This window comes from Anabrus simplex, chromosome 1 (genome assembly GCF_040414725.1).
Source record: "Anabrus simplex isolate iqAnaSimp1 chromosome 1, ASM4041472v1, whole genome shotgun sequence".
Classification (NCBI taxonomy): domain Eukaryota; kingdom Metazoa; phylum Arthropoda; class Insecta; order Orthoptera; family Tettigoniidae; genus Anabrus; species Anabrus simplex.
In genome coordinates this window covers 1,225,554,459-1,225,570,654 of record NC_090265.1, presented here as the reverse complement: position 1 = coordinate 1,225,570,654, position 16,196 = coordinate 1,225,554,459, and the positions used below count along the sequence as shown (strand labels likewise).

Sequence of the window (16,196 nt, the reverse complement as noted above, 5' to 3'; positions counted from 1 at the left end):
ATCCTGCATATCCTGGATTTCAGAGGGTAGTGTCAGAATATTTTGCAGAAGATAGCTCGACAGTGTGCAAAACTGTTATTTACTTTATGGGTCACATTCACGAAAAATCTCATAAGTGGATTAAATTCCCCAGTACAGCCCAGAAAATTAATAACGGAAAGTTAATGTGGCAAAGGCACTTTAAGTTAGCAACTGTAATAGTTTTATTAGTTTGCACCCGTAATGATATTAAGAAACCGTCAATATTCGAGGATGAATTCATCAACCATAAGGGTTATGTCAGTTTTAATGTCCAGGCAAATGTGATGCTAAAGAAAAGTTCACGAGCATTAGTGCCGAGTGGCCGGACTCTGTGCATGACTCAAAACTATGGGGGAATGCTGTACGTGACATTATAACTAGGTATGAGGGCACCGATGCCTACTGGGTGATTTCGGCTACTACATTTCCCACTTGGCTGATCAGGTCATTCAAGTCGCCTATAGATGGCATTCAAGTTCGATTTAATCTCAAACACGCGAAAGAAAGAACAGTAATGAAGAGAGTGTTTGGTCAACTAAAACAAATGTTCCCTGTTCTTGTTAACTGCGTGCAATTCTCATTAGACGAGTACCAAAACTAGCAGTGTGTACATCTTAAAGAGAGGCGATTTTTGTTTATTCTTTGTTTTATTTAGTTTACTATTACGAGGAGAAGGGAAAGGAAGTATAAGTAGTTATAAAATGTCACTTTAACCATTCATAAACTGTTGTAGCAGTAACTACCTTTTAGTGGCAATCTGTTTCGCAGTCGCGCACTCCCGCCATGTTCGACAATAGTCATACGTTGACAAATAAGAATACATAGTTGTTGGTAGTGATTACGACTGTTCTCAAAGTTGTCTCTGGAATACGGAGTTCATTGTGTCGTTGAAGTAAATACACTGACTGACAGAGCAAATGCAACACCAAGAAGGAGTGGTTCGAAAGGGATGAAAGTTGGGAAAAAAAACAGAGACGGCACGGACGAATGATTGATGTTTATTTCAAACCGATATGCAGGTTACACAATGGGCACGGCATCGACTCAGTAGGATGTAGGACCACCGCGAGCGGCGATGCACGCAGAAACACGTCGAGGTACAGAGTCAATAAGAGTGCGGATGGTGTCCTGAGGGATGGTTCTCCATTCTCTGTCAACCATTTGCCACAGTTGGTCGTCCGTACGAGGCTGGGGCAGAGTTTGCAAACGGCGTCCAATGAGATCCCACACGTGTTCGATTGGTGAGAGATCCGGAGAGTACGCTGGCCACGGAAGCATCTGCACACCTCGTAGAGCCTGTTGGGGGATGCGAGCAGTGTGTGGGCGGGCATTATCCTGCTGAAACAGAGCATTGGGCAGCCCCTGAAGGTACGGGAGTGCCACCGGCCGCAGCACATGCTGCACGTAGCGGTGGGCATTTAACGTGCCTTGAATACGCACTAGAGGTGACGTGGAATCATACGCAATAGCACCCCAAACCATGATGCCGCGTTGTCTAGCGGTAGGGCGCTCCACAGTTACTGCCGGATTTGACCTTTCTCTACGCCGACGCCTCGTCTCACACTCGTCTGCGGTGACTATCACTGACAGAACAGAAGCGTGACTCATCGGAGAACACGACGTTCCGCCATTCCCTCATCCAAGTCGCTCTAGCCCGGCGCCATGCCAGGCGTGCACGTCTATGCTGTGGAGTCAATGGTAGTCTTCTGAGCGGACGCCGGGAGTGCAGGCCTCCTTCAACCAATCGACGGGAAATTGTTCTGGTCGATATTGGAACAGCCAGGGTGTCTTGCACATGCTGAAGAATGGCGGTTGACGTGGCGTGCGGGGCTGCCACCGCTTGGCGGCGGATGCGCCGATCCTCGCGTGCTGACGTCACTCGGGCTGCGCCTGGACCCCTCGCACGTGCCACATGTCCCTGCGCCAACCATCTTCGCCACAGGCGCTGCACCTTGGACACATCCCTATGGGTATCGGCTGCGATTTGACGAAGCGACCAACCTGCCCTTCTCAGCCCGATCACCATACCCCTCGTAAAGTCGTCTGTCTGCTGGAAATGCCTCCGTTGACGGCGGCCTGGCACACGTGTCCTGTGGCACATGACAACACGTACTACAATGACTGTCGGCTGAGAAATCACGGTACGAAGTGGGCCATTCGCCAACGCCGTGTCCCATTTATCGTTCGCTACGTGCGCAGCACAGCGGCGCATTTCACATCATGAGCATACCTCAGTGACGTCAGTCTACCCTGCAATTGGCATAAAGTTCTGACCACTCCTTCTTGGTGTTGCATTTGCTCTGTCAGTTAGTGTAATTTATTAATTATTATTTATTAATTTGAAATTCATAATTATTAATGTGGGTTTTTTTTCAAAATGTATGCATAGTTTCCCTACTACCCCCCACCCTGCTACCATAACACAGCACAATACACGACATGTACACGCAGATACTTACCTCACTTACTTCTCTTCATAAATTGCCGTGGATGTACTAGAACGAAGTAAAACAGATCGGAGATGGATCCGTGCGTAGACAAAAGGGGAGCGAAAGGACAGAAAGGCAAGGACCGGAACCCCCATGAATAAAAGAATGGATCAAACGAAAATGGAGTGCATTACCAACACACATAGTATTAAAGTGAAAACTAAAATGGGAAGCTGCATTAAGAATTACTTACACAACTGCAAGAAAACTGTACATCAAGATGTATCCCGTTCAGTGCTATAGTAAGTTTTGTTACACGGCAACAGTGCATACGATTGCACTATTCGCATCCGTACGACCACATACAAATACAAACTCGTTTCAGCTAAATAATGTGACGTGTAACACGTTATCGAAGGAATCATAAAATGGAACCATGTGCGGACTGCGCACATATCAACAGTTAGCATATCCGTGCTCCAAACGAGCGTCCACTTGATGCTAACGCGTTACAAGAATGCCAAAGCAGAGCCTCCCAAAGGAGCAGAAGCAAAGAACTAGACGATGTTGCCACAGTTACAAATACAAAAACTAAGCGCCGACAATGGAGCAGATAACGGCCTAGAAATATAAAATATCACACCACACATGGCTCAAGCCGGCCAACAAAAACGAAAACAGAAAAGAATAAGAAAGAACAAATTACTACGAGTACTATAAACCATACACAGGCAGACAGCACATGTATGGCCGAGGACTGTGACCCAATATAAAATCGACCCAGACAAGGCCGGCGTGTCAAGGCACGCGACGTGTACTTTCGCGCAGGATGGTGACGGATATCAGGGACCCACGAGCTTGGTTCGAACACCACAGATACAATTTTGAACCGCCGCAAAAATAGGCAAGGCTGATCCAAATATAATCGTAGCAATCATAACCTTCGTCGATCCGCTACCCAGGACATCCAAATTGGATAACGTGGATAAACATGGATTAAACCCCGCAGCGTCAAATCATACAATATACCAATGCTCAGTCATGATTCAAAACGATGAGGAAACGGAAATGTATGGTCTGAAAACCCACAAACACACAGGCCCAAACAAACAGATAAATGCAAATACCACTCTCCGCTCTCGCGCATGTGCACACATAGGAAGAAAGAAAATTTTAAAACACACACAAAATTATTAACTAAGAGCCTGCAAAGATGGGTGATAAAAGACTTCGGAAATACAATCACATAGAACCGTTCTTGTAACTATGGCACGTAAAATGAAATACAATTAAGTACCTGGGAGCAGCACAAGAAGACCACAATTCCCATCGGTCACGGTGGACCAGTGAGGAGTTCTAGCCCATCGACCTCTTTCAGGCCTTGAGTGCTATTTCAGAATTCATGGTATGTGTGACAGAGTGGGTATAGGTAGTGTGTGGAACTTTTGTTTGTTTGATCGAGCAGACCAGAATATGGCCTGCGCCCCTTGCGGGGCGGATGGTGCCCCTTGCGTGGCGAGTGTTGTGGGAGTGGGGGACGTTGGCACTCTGAAACCTGTTGGGAGATAAGATAAGGGTGTTGTCGTTAGGTGCTGGTGCTGGTTGGGAGGGGGGTAGTGATAGGGCGTGATGAGGAGTTAAATCTTCTTGATGCAGGGCGGGATTCAAACAGGGGGGATTAGCTAATGATTAGCTGTCTGCTTGGTAGTGAAGGCGGGTTTAGGGTCGAAAGTAACTGGATAAGGAGCAGGTTTAACAGGGTGGAGTTGTCGAAGCTTGGCGGGGCAGTGTGCTGGGTAGGTGGTGATACTGGGTTTGAGTGGGGAGTTACTTGGTGTCTGGGCAAGGGGGGAGGATTGGAGTGTGTGTTCAGGTGTTGAGAGGTCTGTAGTGTGCCTTTAGTGCTCTCTTTAAAAAGGGGCAACCAGGGAAGGAGGCAGTGTGACTACCTTCGCAGTTCGCGCATCTCGCCTGGTCCCTCGGAACCTTGCAAACAGTATGACGGTGGGGACCATCGCATCTGTTGCAGCGGGTATCTTCTGGGCACGAGGCCGCAGAGTGGTTGAATTTGAGGCACATCTGGACTCTCGAAATACTTACGTCAATCAAAATAATGACTCCCAGCAGAGAGCCGAGCGCTGAAACAAGTAAATCCACGATAATATCAATTCGTAGATCAAGTAGCACATTTTAAATCCAAGTTTTTTCATCATTTTCGATCCCTCCATTGTTCGTATCACGAGCAGACCAACTTAACACCCGGAGAGCTAGAGACAGACTGTGTATCAACACAGAGGGCTAGAGCGGCATCTTCAATGAGAAACTATAAGTTTCACGTCACATTCGGGTAATGTTATCGCTGATGGCGACAACGACAGTCAAGGGGAAGTAGGAATAAAGGCAAGCTTGGTTTGGCACTTTATTTTGTGTATTCCTGATATTAATTATTATTTAGACTAGTTCTAATATTTTATACAGGAAAGAACGCTGATCTTCCCTTTCTAGCACTACACCCCTACCCACTTTCAGGGTTGCATTGCCACATTTTGAAAACCACTAGATTATATAAAAAGTGTGTCTGTTGTGGACAGCAGTGAGAATTTCAAATAATCAAGTTCGGGGACTCTGCTCACCAACTTAATATATAAAATTTATTTGCAAGAGGAATAAACTCAATATGTAACGTTTAGTCGCAAAAAGAATAAACACTTCCCACAGAAGGAGGCCGACAGAAATTGCAAAGTATACTGAGTACTCTGAATTAATTTTCACAAGAATGTATACAGTAGAGCTTTATATAATCTCATTGTACATTTGTGGATATAACTTAGCAGGTAATACAAAACGAAACAAAATATAAAATACAAATGACCTCGTAGTAAGGACAGTGGTTCATTCATAGCTGCCAGGACTACATTACGGATCAAGTATGAATCCATTGTACCATTATATCTGACTGCGAGTATGGATATTTAACGCAGTAAAAATTTTGCAGTAGGACGCCGCTTGTGAGGGCGTGATGCTATATCGAGAGCGGGAAGCGAGAAGGTGATTTCCCGAGGCAAGGCGTGGTCATGTGTAACGAAGAAAGAATATGTGAGGAACAGAGAAAGAGAGATGGGATTTTGTCTGGGGGAGAGACCTACCATCTTAACAGAGATTTTTAGCGGGAGCAGACAGGCCCACCACATTACGGAAATTGGGTCGTAATTCCCGTAATTGAAGGTTTCTCAGGTAAATAAAAAGATGGAAATGATTGCTAGAATTTTACAAAGCTGTAGATACCTCTAGGTTTATTAACATATGATCAGATCAGTAAATATGTACCAAGCAGAACCACCGTGGGAAGCTCTGTAGTGGCCACATTCCAGACTCAAGTTGTTTCTCGGGGCTTTCCCTGGCGTCCTTTGGTGTGTTGCATCATATAAAAGCTGAATGATATGGGGGGAGATCATCCAGTTGACTATCATATTGCTGCCGGCACGCGTCGCACGTCTTCCTAGATTGCGCCAGAAACCTTTTGTTCAGAACAAAGACAGTGTGTAATTATTACAGTGCGATAACTTTGATCCAGTGAATAGGAGACTTACGGAGTTGCAGGTGGTGGATTTGTAAGTGGCGCGATGTTCAGATACCTATCAATGAGATCGCGTGTGCTTAACGGTATCAGTAACAATAGAAAGCCGTACTTGTAGACTCGGATAAATAGCGGTAGGGGCGAAGCTCCCGAGGTGCCGAGGAAGTGTGGACAATAGGCTAAGGAGGTCTATATTTATCCTCTGACAGGCTGTTGAATCCAAGTTAAGCGGGCATAAAAACACAATAACCGAGTGGATAGTCTATAGAGCAGAAAATAGTTTATGGCACAGTACACAAGTTAGCGAGTATGCAGTTATATGAGAATGGAGGACGAGGAGTGTGTACTGCAAAGTGTTAGCGCTGTGCGCTAGTTCAACCTAAATAAATGTCCAGAATGTGGCGTAGTGTTTAAAGTGAATATTTCATTGTAGTAAGAAGGCGAGATATTCCGAGGAGAGTAAGGCGCAAGAACTTCAGAACGTGGCTTCGAAGACGCTACCTGGAACGAGGCATCCATCAAGAAGAAGACAGCACCATGGGCCAGCGGGGCAGGAAGACCGGACTCCAAGAAACGACCCTGGCTGAGACCTCTACCATGATGGGCTAAATCGTGCTAGCCTACCCGGAGGGAGAGAGGAGGAGATCAAATGAGATAAGTGGACCATGAATTATTAGACATATGGTAGAATTAAGGTGTCACGCAGAGATAGTAGAATTAAACGTGTAAATGTTAATATAGGATTTGATTGTGGCCCATCAGGTTGCGTGTTAAGATTGTTTTGATATATCTAAGGGTAAGAGTAGTTAGATTTGTTTTTTTGTATCTTTGTGTAAAGCAGACAATGAGGTAATATTTGTTATCGCGCCGAGAGGTAGTGTGCCTAATGATACATATTTGTTTGAGTACGATAGACCGGATATTTTCCTTTGGGTCGGTCGTGAAATACATTTTACTTGTAGGATCAGGATCACTATGTGTAAATTCCCATTATATTCCAGGGGAAGGGCAGACATACCTGCGTAATGTAAGGTATGCATGCTGATGGTATTTATTTAGTTAAGGGGCTCTATTTACGTGCCTTAGACGGGCGTAAACTATAGCGGAGGCGCAGGTTTTAACGCTATTCGACTATGTGCTACTCTGTCAAACGTTGGGTTTGAACCTCTGGCCCCCAAGGTTACTGTTGACACGCCACATATTGACGGTGATGGTTTGAGGTGATAATATGGTAGAACATGTTATGTGATTTAACTGCGACCCGTGTGGGTGATTAAATGAAGTCTGGTGCGTATGTGAGATGTGTTTTTCCTCACTTATTTTGTGGCCATTTGCTGCTATGTGTAGAAGCTAGAAAGTCCCTTTGTGAAAGAATGTAGGGTAAGACGTCTAGCGGTAGTTTCTTTACAAGTTCTTTTGATGTGGGAGGGGGCTCCAGACCCGACTGCAGGTCAATGTTCGCCTGCTCTGTATTGGGGTGAGCTCGGCCATTTTTAAATCGCTCTGGAGGTCGGTCATTCTCCTTTGACAGGGAAGTCTTTTGCAAACACCGTGCGTCATTTATTTTACCCATTTTACCTCGTATTCCTTTCTTGTTTGATTCGCATTCTTAGGGTTGTGTATTCTACTAATGTGATCTTGGCACCATGCTACTGTTATGATTGCCCTGTTGACACAAAGTTCTGCCTGGTGGACGTGGGTTCACGTCCGTGTAAATAGGAAATTGAGGGCGCTAGAGTAGTTTATCTGAGATTATTTTTATTACTTATTGTGCTGCTATTTTTGTGTATATAAATATCCCGGTATGGGAGGAAACTTTCATAATAGCGATAATCTCTGCGGGTATCCTTAATTCTACCATTACATCATTTTATGTCGCAGGCATAGGGATGTGGTCTCCATGTGGGGACACATCCGTTCTTTCCTGGTTCACAGATCGACAAACTTCAGCATTACGTCATCATCCAGATTGTATTTTCTTTGTTTTCCATTTAATTTGTAGATGTGAGCCTTTGGCGCACTTATTTTGGCACTACAGGCGCAATCCTTGTAATTAACTTGTGTTGTGAATACAAACTTATGCTCGAAATTCTGATCACAGCGAAAGTGTTCCTCATTTCGTAATTTAATGTAGTATATGAGTTCCCCATGATCCTCTCGTCATAAGAACCCAATTATCGACCATTTCTGCCGACTGCAGCTGAGCTGGTGCCCGTATGCAAGAACAGAAGAGCAGGTAGGTATCATCCTGCAGTATTAATGTGCCCCGTAGGGTACACCATATCGAAACGTCGGCAGAAGGTGACGAAATAAGTTAATGTAACATGAAGAAAGATGGTTAGATTAAGACCTCCAGCAAATGGAATATATATACTATATACACTATATACACTATATATATACTATATACACTTAAAGTAGATAGAACAACAATCGGACAAAAGATCAATTGATGGTAATATAACTTATAATTTAATGTGCAGAGAATTTAGCCAATTCACTGCCTCTTCACTTGCTGCAGGAAGTTCGATGTATCCTCCCTGGAAGCTCCGAAGTGGGCACATCATTACGACATGGTGGACTGTCTAAGCCACTTCACCGCAGACGCAATGAGGGCTGGAAATTGTTGTCTTCTTGTGGAGCCATAAATTGCATCTTACAAGACCGGTCCGCACTCTGTTCAACGAAGCCCAGATTCTCCTTGGCAAGTTGAACCCAGCAAAATTCCTACAAGGGTCAAATATCAAACCTAGCTGGTCAGGGTTTCAAGCAGCCCACTCTTCCCTCCAGGCATTATTCATGTTGTACTGTGACTCAACCAGCCTCTTTCCTAGTTGCCATGATGGATGCCCCGATATTCTGATCTTCCATGCTCCTGAGGGTTGCAGTACATTTTAACCATTCCTTCTTCAGAGCAGTTAGCCTTCGAAGGTGAGGAGGATGGATGTTCGTTAATACTGGCAGCCATTTAAGTTGTTTGGATTGGAGTGTGCCAGACACTGTCCTAATGGTATCATTCGGCTGGACATAAACTATTCCTGTGTGTGCACTGTTGACCCATACAGGGCTGCAATATTCTGCAACTGGGTATACTAGAGCAAGAGCTGTTGTGCGGAGGACATTAGCATTTGCTCCCCAAATAGTGCCACTGAGTTTGTGAAGGAATGTTGTTACGTGTTTTAACCTTTGCTGCTGTTCTGCAGAGGGTTTCTTTATACGTCAAAGAGCGATCCAGCACAATACCCAACTATTTTGGATGGGCACAGTATTTTAGCTGTTGGCTTCTGAATTGAACTTGTGGGATGTAATGGGCTCTCCTGTTGTCTAGATGAAAGGTACTAATCTCTGTTTTGTTTCAATCGCCAGGTGTTTAAGTATCTATCCATTTTTAGGAGATCTTGTGTGGGAACGGCTTCAGCGGTCTCAAAGTCTATGGACTGTGCTGTTAGGGCTAGAAACTTAATTTAAATTTCTTCAAATGCCAATAGTCTTCAGAAAAAGCTAACAAGTTTTGTTTTAACCAGCAACGGGTAAATTTCGCTTCTACCTTAAGTCAAGTTATTTCATTTTTCTTGAACTACTTACGGTAGGTAAAACACATTAGCCACGATAAATATAGTTTCACCTCGACAGCGCTGTTCTGGATACCGCTCGAACCCACTATATATTTATTCTGAGACCACGTATTAGCAATGAAAAAATTGTGTACATTTTCAAAACTTTATAAGATGTTAGAATGTTATATTAATGTGTTTTGTTTGCAACCTCGCCATTATTTTATCCTTCTAATTGCCATTTTAACAATTTCAGACTGTCGGGTTGGTGATAGACGAAAAGTTTAATTGGCGGTGTATGCCTCTCATTAACGATGGCACGGAATTCTCTGAAAAGGTAAGATGCTTTCAATTTTGGTCCAGGAATTTCATGCAGTAATGTGTAAGAATGCAGACGAATATGGAATGGAGTGTGGTTTCGTGTGAATTGTTCGAATCTTGGTCAATTTTTTGATGTGATTATTGCTTTAAGAGGAAGATTAACTGTGCAACCATTCTCTCTCAACATTCCCAACCCCCAGGAAATACCAGCCTTGAAGGGTCTTTTGCCTACCAAACTATCTAAACTCAGCTCTAAGGTCTGCAGATTATCAGCTGTTACTTTTTGGCTTTCTAAACGGGGCCGACCATCTCACCGTCAGATGGCACTTTATTTTTTAATATGAATAAGCTTGCTGGCCAACCATAACTGTGTGTCATCTGCTGAGTCTGTGTCCTTTTTTTCATTGATTCCTCCTTGTGCACTTTTCTACTTTCCAGTTACCTCTCGTTATTCCCTATGACATCATCATCCTACTTCTTATCATTTAAATAAACTTATCACTCTTAACACACCGGAAACACTTCTAAGCCGCAATAATCGTATACAAACGAATACAAACAGCCAGGCCCCGAATCACAGAAATTGACGAAAGGCGATTAAAATCCCCAGCCTGTTCGGTGATTGAATCCGTGACTCTCTGAATTGAAGGTCCATACGCTAACCATTCAGCCAATTAGTCGTACCCGAGAATGCTGGACTGATTTACAGTATCTTGCCGGTTCCCATTCAAAGGTTTTAAAATTTCCAATATTTTTGACTTGAAACTTTATCCACTTGCTATCAAAAGTATGAACTTGCTACATATGTTCATGGCAATCACGATCGAAGGTTTCTCTGAGTGCACAGTTACTTGACCTTGATACAACCGATAGTGAGGAAAATTATCTGACCCGTGAAAGAGTAATGTTGTTCATGGCCGAGGACTGTTTTTTGACAGATTAAGAGACATTTTGGCCAATCTCACGTTTTACGAGTATCGAGGAAGCTTCTCGCCAAGTGATCCCAGGTTCGATTCGAGGGCAGATTAGGATATTTCATCCTTATTTGAGGGCTAGTTCGAGGTCCACTCAGTCTACGAGAGAAGAATTGAGGAGCTATCTGACGGTGAGATAATGGCCAGGATCTGCCAATAGAATTCATCGTGCTGCCCGCTTGTCACTTCTTAACAAGCAGCCCTTTTTTCCTATTTGTTTTACGTCTCATCGACACAGATAGGTCTTATGGCGACGATGGGATAGGAAAGGCCTAGGAATGGGAAGGAAGCGGCGTGGCCTTAACTAAGGTGCAGCCCCAGCATTTGCCTGGCGTGAAAATGGGGAACCACGGAAAACCATCTTCAGGGCTGCCGACAGTGGGGTGTGAACTTACTATCTCCCGGATGCAAGCTCACAGCTGCGCGCCTCTAACCGCACGGCTTTAAGTGCCTGGAATGTCCGAGGACAAGTTCGGCTCGCCAGACGCAGGTCTTTCTATTTGACTCCCGTAGGCGATCTGCGCGTCGTGATTAGGATGAAATGATAATGAAGACGACACATACAGCCAGCCCCCATGCCAGCGAAATTAACCAATCATGTTTAAAATTGCCGACCATGCCGGGAATCGAACCCGGGACACCTGTGACCAAAGTCCAGCACGCTAACCATTTAGCCATGGAGCCGGGCACCTCTCTTATAAATTAACCGTATTTAAATTGTCCTTGTTTAAATGTAAAAGGTATTCATACTTCAGAGACCACGGCTAACTCAATAGGTAGTTCTGGTCTGTTACACTTGACGGTTCCGTAGGGATGATGTCACGGATTTAGTGCTTCAATATTGTGACCGTATGAGTCTTGGTTCTATGGAGGTTTAGTAGCACGTTGTGTATTTTAGCATTAGAGGTGTTCGTTCGTTATTTTAACTGATAATTGTACGAAGAATCATTAGTAAAAAATGTATTTTCAGCAATAGTATATGTTAAGAACAATAACCTTGTAATTTGAAGAGTCTTATTTTAGGAAGTATTGCTAGGTTATGTGATAGATTACTTTAACCCAATGAACTATTATGAATTGTCTAACGTACTCAACCCTCTACCCTTCCTGCCTTTGAAATGTGGCACCGGCTTGAGACATCACAGGGTCGCTGACTGGGTACTACCCACAGAGACATCTTCGAATATTATAAACTAACCTTAAATTAATTATGCAGGAAGGATAAAAGAGAAGAAAATAAAATAATTAAATAAAAATCTGAATGAGAACCTTTACGAATACAAATTTATTGAAAAACTAAACTTTGGCAAAGCAAATATTTCTGTACAATCAATAAACTCTTCGGACCAAATATTGTTTACAACCTTTGTCAACTCCGACTAATAATATCAACATCATGACTCATAAATTCAAATCCTTTCCAAAACACATTATTCAATTTTGATTTCTATTTCCTTTCATCTTATTTACCAACTCTACTCCAATACCTCCAAATTTTACTCAATTCCATTCGACTGATATTTGGTTATCACCATATTTCAAAATTTCCATAATAAAAAAATATTATAATAATTTACCATCATACCTTTCGTTAATTCGTGAGAGTGACCTTTGAAATGCTAATATACAACCAAACTTCTTCCATTCATTCTTTGAATAAAAAAAATTCGTATTTACTCTCTAGACCTTCAAACACATCATCACTATTATAAACCTTGTAATTGCAATTACTAATTATCAAATTATTTACTTGATTACAACCTTCCCTATGAAATGTATGAGGCTATGTAAATTCATTAAGCACAACATCCGCCGTGTAATTCATGAACTCATCATTTAATTAATAAAATTCGTTAATTCCATCCTAATTCACTAAATTCGTGGTTATCATGTATTATAATTGTTACCTCTAAGATCATAAATTTATCCAGTTACGTTTGGTAAGATCTGGTAATTTAACCAAAATTTTGATATATCATTAAATTATTCATCTCAAAAAAATTTATATAAAATAATCCCTATTATTATTTGAGTCCGAAAACTATTTTACTTATTCTTTCTCAATACCATCCTCCACTCATATAAATGCCGATAATATGGAACGCACGCACGAAATCGATAGTAGCCCTGACATAAATAAATTAAATTAATTTCACCGATTCATTCAAAATTATAAATACCCCGCATATGCTTAATTAGCTGTTTATCATACACAAAACATTACCTACCCTGTAGCAAGAACCCTACACTACAATGATGAATGCACCTTAACCTACACTGATTCTACCAACAATGGGATAAAACCTCATTGTCACAAGTACATACAACCAACGTGAATTGAATTCAACATCGCAAGAAATATTGCAACTGCAAAACAGAATTTGCATTGCTCACACACTGAAGAACATGTAACATGAACAAACACAACATAATTCAATCATATAGTCGCAGGGAAAATCATTACTCACTGACTCGGCCGGACATCGAACTCCGACCCTCAGCATGGCCTCATTACAGTGACCTATCATTACACTCGCCACAATGATCTGTCACGAAGTCTACCTATTATTATTTGATTTAATTGTGCTGTCCTAAGTTCCACAAAACAGAATTATCTTACGAATGACTGCAATATTTTGTTACTTATAAGACCCTACCACGGCTGCTAGGCTCCCTCTAATGCACAACACGCCGACCCGGTCTGCAGCCTTATCTCACGCCCCGACTCATTTCATTAACACGGCATTTTAACTTGTCCGCACCCAATTAATATTCTCGCTCTCCGCTCTAAATGAAGCCATATGTTCCTCCACAATATCATGCGTATTCTTGCTTTCTGTGCGAACAGTAACTAATTATATATAACACTCTCAATGCATCTTTATTTGTTCCATATTTCACGTATATCATTTTACATTTCTCACTCATCATTTATCAGGAACACATATATCACTATGCCGGTATTTATACATATATGGCGCTACACAATCTCATTGGTTCGACCCCTGCGGTTGGCATTTTGTCTTAGAGGCCCCTACTTCAACACTAGCTAACTACATCTCGGATAAATTTTAGGATGACACTTATTCCCTACAGCACAATTTCTATTCATTGGTTAACAATACACGTTACTTACTGATGACATATATATTCAAATCCCACTGTAATGTGCCGGAAAAACCAAGGTTCGAATCTCTGTTCAGTGAAAATTTTCTTGACGAACTTTTCATGCGACATGCCAATCTATCTACTCCCTCTGACTAATACCTTACTGATGCCTCCTAAATCACATTAAATATTTACACACACACGCGCTAGTATTTATTAGAAGATCGCGCACCAAGGAAACCCATATTTCACACACGTAATAGAAGATCATTATTTACACACATTATTTCCTCGTTCGCGAAGACCATTTTTAACACAAGCTATAATATCACAATATCTACTCCCCCTAGGCATCAGTATAAAATTACCTAAAAATCTAACTATCCTTGCTACAGTACTAACAAAAAGGAAAAATAAACGAATAATCATGCATTAATTTATTTACAAGTTAACAGCTAATCATGCACATGCCAGATATAATGAATCAGGGTACTTATCGATTCGGCGACGCTCCATACTCAGCTCCACGGCCTCATGGTTTCAGGTCGGCCCCATGATGTACTTAAGCCATCATACCGGCGGCCTCAGGACCTGAACCAAAACCATTCTTCATACCCATGGTCTTCATTCTTGTGGCTTTAATGAATTCACACGACTTCACTTCTTAATACACTAAAAACACATATAAAAACACAGATATAATTAAATTATTCTAGCACATAAACACTTATTCACAATGATAGTAAACACTTTGTCTCTGCTCTATTCCGCGAATTTAGCACGTGGCACTGCAAAGCGTCCTTGCATCGATCTCGCTCCGATCCTATTTTCAGTTAATATTGTAAAAATTGCCTTCTTGAGATTAACCAGATTTTGGTCGTTATTGAATTGAATACATAGTCTATCGGACCCGTATTATGCTATCGACAACTAGTTAGTGGACTAGGAAATGCTCCAGATTAGGGTTCCTCGTGAACCACATACACGTTACGTCCGGCCCGTTCAAATTTCCGTAGCAGAGTGACTCTTCTGAGCGGCACGCGTCCTCTTCATGCACGCCAGATCCTGGATAGGGAGCTCGGGGAACCCCATCGACGATGATGTAACATCCCGTCACATATGCCCGCGATTATTTGTTCCAATAAATTGTTGCAAATATGCCGTCTTTATTTATTGTTCTCAAAATAGTCTAATATTGTTTTTACAGTATCCCTTGGCGGATTTAATTATTTTTGGAGGTCATTTGTACGGCACCCATCTTTAATTTACCCCCATCATTCCAAAACTTGCTGTGCTGCTATTCGCTGCCTGAAAGTGTTGCCAACTTAAAATTGGTGACCTTGATCACACATCTCACGGAATATTCCAGTACTTCCCATTTCATCATCAAATGACCCTGACACGTGGAACTTATCTTTGAACCAGGGCAAGCAAAATGGCGCCACACATCCGGCCTATAATCTAACTGTATTCATTCCCTTAGATGCCATATTTAAATTTATAATATTTTAAAGACAATGCTATGAGCCAATTGGGCTCAGTACTGTACTTTCAATTTTATTATTTAATTACGATTATTATTTTAATGTGTTAATCTCTACGATTACTATTTTAATGTGTTAGTGTCGAGTAGGCTCCTCTTTTCGATACGGGAAGAACGTGTATGTGTCCCTGGATGTACGACCTATTACCGTTCGAGTAAGAAAGAGGTTATCTCAAATTTTCTTTCTCTATCGATAAGGAGAAGCGATATATTTTGGGAAATACCTTTTTAACAGTTATTCATAAATAATTAACAACAGTATGTGCTCAAATAAGTGTGAATTAATTACATTTTAGAGACATTTGCCATAGTAACCATCATAATATATTTCACATTATTATGGGGAGCAACACATTCACTCAGAACTTCATATCAGATTCAAAGGTGTATTTTAAATGGAGGAAATCGTAAAGATGTTTCTTTTGATGTTATGAAAATGAAAGTTGAAGAACCTGGCAATTTATGTACAAGTGTGAGTGCGTTCTGCATAGTTCATTAGTGCTGTGTCCAAGATATGTCAGGATAACAGTAGCACCACGTAAAGTGAAACCTTGTGTGTGGTAATTTAGAATGATAATTACATTTAACAACGGTGCCTGAAGTACGAGAATAAAAACCAAACCCCATGGCACTACAGTCCTTGAAGGGCCTTGGCCTACCAAGTGACCG

At 42.0% G+C, this 16,196-nt stretch overlaps 1 protein-coding gene across 1 annotated transcript in view; it reads left to right on the top strand.

Annotated features, from left to right (window-relative positions):
• LOC136877744 (very long chain fatty acid elongase 7) overlaps window positions 1–16,196 on the top strand; it is a 126,328-nt gene that overhangs the window by 43,597 nt on the left and 66,535 nt on the right. Inside the window, exon 4 of the mRNA XM_067151955.2 lies at window positions 9,838–9,918. Within this exon, the coding sequence (XP_067008056.2) occupies window positions 9,838–9,918 (81 nt within the window). The remainder of the gene's footprint in view (window positions 1–9,837; window positions 9,919–16,196) is intronic.